Source organism: Sinocyclocheilus rhinocerous, unplaced genomic scaffold, assembly GCF_001515625.1.
Source record: "Sinocyclocheilus rhinocerous isolate Xijiao unplaced genomic scaffold, SAMN03320098_v1.1 scaffold463, whole genome shotgun sequence".
In the NCBI taxonomy this organism is placed as follows: domain Eukaryota; kingdom Metazoa; phylum Chordata; class Actinopteri; order Cypriniformes; family Cyprinidae; genus Sinocyclocheilus; species Sinocyclocheilus rhinocerous.
Window position 1 is genome coordinate 1,231,015 of NW_015627535.1, and position 9,053 is coordinate 1,240,067.

The 9,053-nt window shown below is 39.0% G+C and overlaps 1 protein-coding gene across 1 annotated transcript in view; it reads right to left on the reverse strand.

The window, feature by feature from the left end:
* Positions 1 to 5,941: 5,941 nt before the first annotated feature.
* LOC107728683 (WAP, Kazal, immunoglobulin, Kunitz and NTR domain-containing protein 2-like) overlaps positions 5,942 to 9,053 on the reverse strand; it is a 3,913-nt gene continuing 801 nt past the window's right edge. The window contains exon 2 of the mRNA XM_016538961.1: positions 5,942 to 8,543. Coding sequence (XP_016394447.1) covers positions 7,029 to 8,543 — 1,515 coding nt within the window. The 3' untranslated portion in view covers positions 5,942 to 7,028. The remainder of the gene's footprint in view (positions 8,544 to 9,053) is intronic.

The window sequence follows — 9,053 nt, forward strand, 5'->3', positions numbered from 1 at the left end:
TGATTGTCTTGAACAAGTATTAACTTAGACATTATAAAAAAAAAAAACATTATTTTAGCTGAAGTATTTGTATAAATACCGTGTGCCTTTTACCCCATGCTGGTGAGCCATTTAGCCCGTGTGTAGGGTAAAAGGTCTTGCCACCTCATACATGTATAAGATTTTTAAACAAAATAAACAACAAACACAAAATTTGTTGCTCCGTTAATGTTCAATACAACGTATATATTTTTTCTGCAATTATACATTTTAGGCACAGTGAATGGCACATTTTTAGCCCCGTTGTACCCTACTATTATAATAAATTTTTTTTGTGGCATGTCAGATAGCACCATGGTATCATGTTAAGTACTTTGGTAATGATTTACAAACATGGTAATCAGTCAGTACCACTGTATGTTTAAAAAACCCATGGTAATACCATCGGACAGTTTTCCTGTGGGGTTTAATTAAAGAGACGCTCCAGGTCTGAATCTAAAGTAGGATTATGAGAAGTGTGGAGCAAATACACGGCAAACGTCTCTCATTTTTATGTTTATCATCACTGCATTAAAACACTGATTTTGAAATGCAAATGCACCGTTTAATATTACAGCGAGAAGTCATTAGACAAATATATACACACCTGTATGGAAACACACGTTGTCACTGTTATGAGCGACACAGCACACTTTGGCAAGTCTGATTTCATGCAAAGCAACAAATGATCCACAACCAATGAGAGTGCAGGTCACATAAGCATGCTAAAATTTCCCATAAAACTGTAAATCATGCAGTGCTGAAGTTTGTATTCTCTGTCTGGAGCCAGGAGTTCAGAGGTCATCAAACCTGACTTTTAGTATGCAGAGAAAAACAAACCTTCACCGTGTGCTTGAGTTTCTGCTCTCATGCGTTAGTACAGGTGTGAATGGACATGAATGGAGCACGATGTCCAGTGACGCACCTTTAATCCTCAGTAATTCAGGGGTTTGTGCTGCTCTCCTTCCCTCTGGACAAATAATAGATGGCTGACTTTTCCATTTGTTGACATGACATGGTTAGATTCAGATGGTAAATATCATATATTATGTTGGGTGTCCATATTAGAGATAATCACCATGTTTAGAATGAAACCATCATATTTAAAAACATGAAATTAATCATATCATATAATAAAATATCAATTGTTGTTACTACTGTAATATATATTCAATTATTATTGGATCTCCTTCAATACTTTCAGAATCTTTACTTATTAAAATAATTTTGTTTCTGTATTTTAAAATATATTTTTATATTAACATATTTTAATGACTTTTTAATTTTATTTTTATTTTTCAAAATAAGCAGAAATAGTACAAACTTTGCTAAAGTGTTTGTTTTGAACAAGTACTAACATAGACATTATTAAAAAAACATTATTTTAGCTGAAGTATTTGTATCAATACCGTGTGCCTTTTACCCCATGCTGGTGAGCCTTTTACCCCGTGTGTGGGGTAATAGGCCCCTCTTGCCATGTATTTTCACACAAAATCTGTTGCTCCATTAATGTTCAATACAACGTATATATTTTTTCTGCAATTATACATTTTAGGCACATTTTTTCTTAAGGTGGGCCTTTAGCCCCGTTGTACCCTATATATATATATATACACAGTAGAGAGAATACCCTATTTACATATGCAATAAATATTTTTTCATAATCTAGTGATTATTTTGCTTTTATTTAAATCATCATCAATTACATACAGATCCAACCATGTAAAATAAATAAATAGATAAATAAATAAATACAATTAAAGTATTATTTTTTTCATTACAATATTGAGAATTTTAAATGTATTAGCATTACAACCATACGGAGCCCCTAAAGCAGGGGTGTCAAACTCATTTAAGGTTGAGGGCCGGATCGGAGAAAATGCCCCCTTGTGCGGGTGTTTTGCGAGAGAAAGCAAATGTTTTGCGAGGGAACGCAAAGTTTATCGAGGGAACGCAAAAGTTTTGCGAGAGAACGCAAAAAATCTGACAAATATTTTTTCCTCCCACCCCAAATTTTTTCACTCAATCTGATTTTTTCCCACCACCACGTCCCTTTAGGGGCTCGGTACAAACATTGGAACTGGGGGAAATATGCTTAATTGACATGAAAAGAAAGATGTCACAATGAGAATAATATTAATGGTCCTAAAAATCTGTTTCATTTTCTTTTAAGCACAACATAATTTCTTATTTTTGAATGTGACATATGGGTTGGGGTGGGCTGATATTCACAGTCATAGTCATGTTTGAAATCGATATTACATTACATGTTTAAGGCATGTAGCTATGACTCTGCAAGAGGTTCAATATAATTTTCAAGAATCAGATTAGCTGTATCATGTTCTAGATTTCCCACTATCCACTTCAGCCAGCTTTCTAAAAGAAGCTACTGACCCATTAAGCTTGCACATAAATTATTCCTTATTGATGAATTAAACACCGAAGCAGAGGATTCCTTTGGAAAAAAGACTGCAGCATTGTAATTTCCCATTATTCTGCTCACTCACCCACGAGATTGGTTTGAAAACTCGTAAGACATTGATTATGGCAGTGTGAATCATTTATTCATACTTTAATTTGTTCATTCATCAACTTAATCATTCTTTTTTTTTAAATTAAAAATAAAGACTGCATGTAGTGTCAGCTCAATATGATAATATGCATTGCATACTTTATGTGAAAGCCTATGACGGTGTAACATACAATCATAAACTCAAAGAATGAGAATACCCTACTGGATATAATGCTACAGACACATGGCCATTTATATAAATTACACTAGCACTGGTGCACTTGCGCCACCTAGTGGAAGATTCAGTGACCCTGAAAACCTGATCTAATCTATTAGCTACTGAAAGCTTGATTTATGATTTGATCGTTTTAAGTCAAAGTTAAAAAACAAAAACAAAAAATCAATTATACTCATCCTCCTCGGGTCATCCAAGATGTAGATGAGTTTGTTTCTTCATCAGAACAGATTTGGAGAAATGTAGCATTACATCACTTGCTCACCAATGGATCCTCTGCAGTGAATGGGTGCCGTCAGAATGAGAGTCAGCTGATAATAATGACAGTAAACAAATTTATCATTCAGAAGTTTTTAACTTCAAACCGTTGCTTCCAGCTAAAATGAGTCCTCTATCCATAATATTGCTTTCGCCAGTGAAAAGTAGTCTTGTCTGAATCAGGAGAGAAATATGCACAGATCAAACACTGTTAACAAGGGAACACAGTCCAAAACTTTTAGCAAATGTTCATTTTTGGGTGAACTATTCCTTTAATATGTTTACATTCTGTTTTGCATACTATTTTCTTAAAAATAATAGTATAAAGTATATACTGACCAGTTAACAGAATTTTCGAGTAGACTTATCAAATAAGTGAATGAATGAGATGATGTACAGTATGATATACAGTAAGTTAATGTACTGTAATTGTTAGATAAATTCAGCTGAAAGCAACTGGTCTTGATTTCTGATGCTGTACATCAGTTGTCTACTACTGGGGGCTCCCACCCATATGGGATGTCACTAGACTCCTGATCGCTGTGGGAATCTCATCCCCCTATGAATAGACCATATGCACGCCCACTTCTGCAAACAGAATGAGACATTCCATTTGCATAATTTACTTTGAGAAGAAACAAATGCCCCTGTCAGAGCACGCAAATCAATGGACACCAAAGAAAAGTGCCTGAGAGCGACTTCTCTGGTGACAGAAATAAGTAGGCAGGATAAATCTGATGCATAAGTATGTGAACACGGTCAAGTGCGTGAGGCCCTCCAAGGCGAGACTGCAGGGGTCAAGATGTTTCACCTAGGTGGCATTGCAAATCTCATCCTAATGCCAAAAAAGTACAGGTTTTTTTTCAATAGAAATTGTACCCGATATTACATTATGATTAAGACCATAACCCACCATAGACGCTAACAGTTTGTTGTTTTTAAGTTGGAAACATACAGTACCATTCAAAGTTTGGAGTCAGTAAGATTTTTTTATGTATTTTAATCGCTTATGCTCACTATAACTACATTTATTTGATCACAATACAGTAAAAACTGTAATATTGTGAAATAATATTGCAATTTAAAATAACTTCTATTTGAATATAATTTAAAATGTAATTGATATGATGTTATATGATGCATTATTTAATGTGATGCAAAGCTGAATTTCCAGCATCATTACTCCAGTCTTCAGTGTCACATCATCCTTCAGAAATCATTATAAAATGTTGATTTGCTGCTCAAGAAACATTTATTATCATCAATGTTAAAAACTTTTGTGGAAACCGTGACATTTTTTCAGTCTTTACTATCACTTTTGATCAGTTGAATGCATCCTTGCTGAATAAAAGTATTTCTTACAAAAAAAATTTATACTGACCCCATCCTTTGAACTGTAGTGTATTTTCTAAAAATATAACAATCTAAATTTACCATTGCAACTATATTTTCCACCAAAGTACCATAGTTATTAGTTACTTTTACCACAATAAAATTGCGGTAACTTACTAAAACAAACTATTAGATACTAGATTAAAAACCTCAAAAATATAAATGGAACAAAAGAACAGCTTTGCCAGTCTTCTTCTTTCCTCTAAATGAGATCATATTAGCATTTAGCCTATGGTTGTATAATAGCAACAATACCTGTAGTAGCAAAGGTATTTTGTCTGAAACTATGGTTACTGTGTTAGATTTTTGTGATTCCATAAATAAGTTGTTATGAGCCTTTCATATACTAGACAAATCATACTGAACTGTTGCTAACGTTTCATAATTTCGTAAATACATAAACATAGCCTGCATTTACAATTTCACCCAAAGCCACTTACAGAGCATTCAGGATATACATGTGTTCTCAGGGAATTGAATCCATGATCTTGCTTGCACTTTGCTCTTCCTGTTAAGCTACAGGAACACGTTTTGGGTAGATTAGCATTGCAGAATATATCTAAGGAATAAATAAAACAACATGAGAGCATGTATGTCATCAACTCTTGTACTGTTGTTGGCCTTAGTTTGGTTTAATCATATGTAAAGTAAGTTTAGCAGGTGACCGATATGGTCTTTTCAATGGCCAGTTCTTAAACTTACATTTTGTTCCCCCAAATCTTGAACATGTGCTTACAGTGTCGCTCAATGAGCATCCAGTCTCACTAGCATTCATAACTAGCGGTTAACAAGATCGGGGGAAAAAAGGAACTCTCTTTTTGGCCCACTGAACTTGAGCCTGAGTGCTTCACTTGACACTTGTCAACAGTTTTAATGAAACTTCCCTCCACATTCCCAGCATCCACCCCCCAGCCAATCCTATCTCCGATTCTCTCCCTCGCTCTTTTCATTCTTTTCATTAGCCTCTTACGGGGTCATGGATGAGGCCCTGTCAGCCAGCCTGAGGTAGCAGCCATCGGAGGCCCACCCTAGGGAAAAAGCATGTGTTATCCCTCTCCCTCCCATCCAGCCCCAGTCGAAAGTTCAAAGCTGTGCTTTTAAAACAGAGAGTGGTGTGTGTGCTGGCTCCCCTCCCATGCAGGGTCACAGCTTGGCTGGAGTTGGAGCTGGGGAGATGAGAGGGCCGGGCAGCTGGGGGGAGGCGGAGGTTCTCACATGAAAGGTCTGCAGCCGAGGAGAGAGTCCCAGACCCAGACACAACACAAGGGATCAGACTGGCCCCCCATCCCCCTTAGCCGCAACACTTCCCACCAAAGAACAGCTGGAATGTGACCTGTTCCAGAACCGAGGCCAGGATTGACTGACAATAGAATCCATCGAGATGGGGGGGGGATCGTTGCTCTATCATAAAGTATGTCCCCCCTTATCAAAGCTAATTCAAAAACGCCTCATGAAGCTGCAACTTGCAGAAAGTTTCGCAACAAGAACCATCCAGGATTTGATTGGAAATGTCTTTAATCGCCCCTCTGGTGTAGTTCCATAAACGTTTAATACATTTTCAAATAATAGTTATAATCTCATTATACGTTTGCCATTGTATGGTTTGACAGAAAACACTTAACATACTCTGTGAAGCACGTACATAGGACTACCTTTGTTTCAATTTATGGTAGTAACGTAAAAGCATAAATAGATGGAACAAACGATTACAGCACAAAAAAACTACGAATTAAAATAAGGTGCAAGAGTATTTAACATGTCATGTTTCTTTACTTTTAAGAATGACATGGCTTCATAATTAAAGCTGAAGTGTGTAATTTCTGTGCCATCAAATGAAATTGCAAAATTGACTGAGCACTCCCCCATTGGTTGGACAAAAAGTATTGGTTGAATGTGCCAGGCTGCTCAAACAAACTAGTAATGGTCACTTTTGTTTACACTTTTCTGGGGAATCAATTTAAAAACAACTTACTTAGAATTGACTCTCCATGTTAATATGGGGCTTATTCTGACTTCGAAAAATTACACACTTCAGCTTTAATGAAATCTTCATGACGTATAAATAAAGTTTTAGGTTAGTAATGTTTAACCACCTGTTTCCACTGAAGATTCAAGTTCAGTGACTGCCTGCAAGGCATTTGTTCTGAGACAGGCAGAAAGAGTCTGGTTTAATACAACATCTGTGGCTTTTAGTCAAACAAAAATAACTGGACTCCCACTACAACATGTAGATGTAAATAAGGTAATACTTTCGCATGAAATCATCTAATATATATGTACGCCTATGTGTCATTCACACAGTGTAAAACACATATTTAATCTCTCCATGGATAATTCAAGCAGCTCCATGCTGCGGCAGATGCACGACATATGATTGTAGATTCTACAAGTCAAGTTTGTGAGAGAGACTGCTTCATGAAGAAAAGCAGGTGAGAGGCAGGCACGTTGGTTTAGGACAGGGGTGTCCAATAATGCTCCTGGAAGGCTGCCTTCCAGCAGAGTTTCACTCTAGGCAGGTGTGTAGAAGCTAACTTTGCAGGACAGTGGCCCTTCAGGAGTAGGATATGACGCCCCCAGTTTAGGATGTCCAGAGATTCAGATAACATAAGCGCCCTAGTACTTTGTACTGCTGAACTCCTTTAAAACATCACAAGTCTTTTTGTTGATAACCTCACGGAGTTTGCGAACACGCCGTACACTAGAAGTGGCCACGAAGCTGTCGGGCTGCAGCACGGCCATGCCGTTGTGAACGTTCCCCATGATGATCATCTGTCCCTCGACTCTCGTTATGTTCGGACAGGGACAGTTCCAGTCCATGTTGAGCAGTGTCACCTCCAGAGGTTCTTGCCCGAAGAACCGCAGCCCCATCTTCTCATCCTTCAAGATCTCCTCCACAGTGATGAGCGCATGGCCAGAGTCGTGGTCCTCGGTCAACTCCGAAATACATCCCAAAACCACAAAGTCGCTCTTGCAGAAGCTCGGGACCATCTTCTGCCGGGGTTTGCACAGCTTGCAATTGTGAGTCTTGGGGAAGGGGCACATCTCCTCACAGGCTTCCTTGCTCTCGAAATTGTTCTCGTTGCCTCCGCAGCCTCCATAAACAAATGACTGGCATTTCTTGAGCGCATGGCTGTAAGCCCAGCGTGGTTTGTAAGCCTTGCAGGGACCTTGTACACTAGGTAGGGAGCAAGGTGCCGCAAGCTCTGCTCCACAGGACAGCATACACAACTCGTAGGTATCAAAATGGTTTTGGTTTTTATTGCACTGGCTGTACGTGAAGGTAAAGCAATTGTTGCGCTTGGCTTCATAGTACCACTTCATGCTCTCCTCTCTGCAGTCGCCCATATCAGGTGTTTTCAGACACTCCTCAGCAGGTAGCCGTGTGGAATTCATGACCAGCTCTGGTTTGGTCTGCTCCCTGGGGACCACAGAGAGTGGGAAATGGGCTTGCACAGATCCACCCTGGTTTGTGGCAGTGCAGGTGTAGATGCCGGCATCCTGGACCTGGGCATTGTATATGACCAGCTGGGCGATATTAGTAACTATTATGTTTCCTTGCACATGGTTGGGTTGCATTACAGTGTTCTCTTTACCTTCGATCTGCTTTTCCCACGTAATCGTCGGCTTCGGTTTTCCCATGACCTCGCAGAGGAAGCTGGCCGTTTCGCCCACAAACACAAAGTGGTGTGCTGGATTGCTGACCATGATGGGACGTTGAATGCCCATGGGTGTGGTCTCAAGATGGGCAGTGGTGGGCCAGGCAGTGGTCTCCGCTGGAAGAGGGCTGGTGTTGGACAAGCTAAAGTGGTACCTGCAGGTGACTTCGGTGAGGGTGACGCCCCTGGTACAGGCCTCAGCATCCATGTAGCACTTGTTGTAGTAGGTCATGCCATCCGAGGCGCATGTGAAATGGGGTTCCCGTCCGCAACGGTCCCGGCATTTGCACACCGGCTGTCCGTCCCAGATTTCACACTCTGAACCCTGTTGGGTGCACATGAATTTGTCACAGGTGACCCCTTTGGGCATCCCTACTGGACCTTTCCTGCCCTTAACGTCCATGTAGCGGGCAGCCACACAGCTCTTGTGTCCGCAAACATTTGAACAGCATTTCTCGAACGGCTCACAGTCCTAGAGGAACAAAAAAGATATGTCATTAGGAGTGTGCCCAAAGTTTGTGGAAGTTATTAGCTTGTCTGAAACTGTAGGACTGTTAGAAGTCCTTTTTTTTTTTCAATGTTTTTTTTTTTCATGGGCTAAAGGCTAAAGTTTTTCACTGAATTCAAACGAGGAGAACAAATTTTGTCTTAATTTCTGTCTTAATTACTAAACTTATTGAATTAGACCTTTTCCGGTCTTATAGCAACTCAAATGGGTCAATTTGCTACATTTAATGACATCTGGATTAATAAATAGACAGATTTTTAGTTCTCAGGAAAAACATGCTATTTTATAATGTTAACATGATATTATTTTAATATGTGAACATTTTATCGTACAGACAGTGGATGTATGATTATTTTATTTTTGCTGCAAAGGGTATGCTGCAAATATACCCTTACAAAAAAATTACCATGATAACCATGGTTACAGCCAAACACCCATTTGTTACTACAGTAAAATCAGAAAAAATGATATATA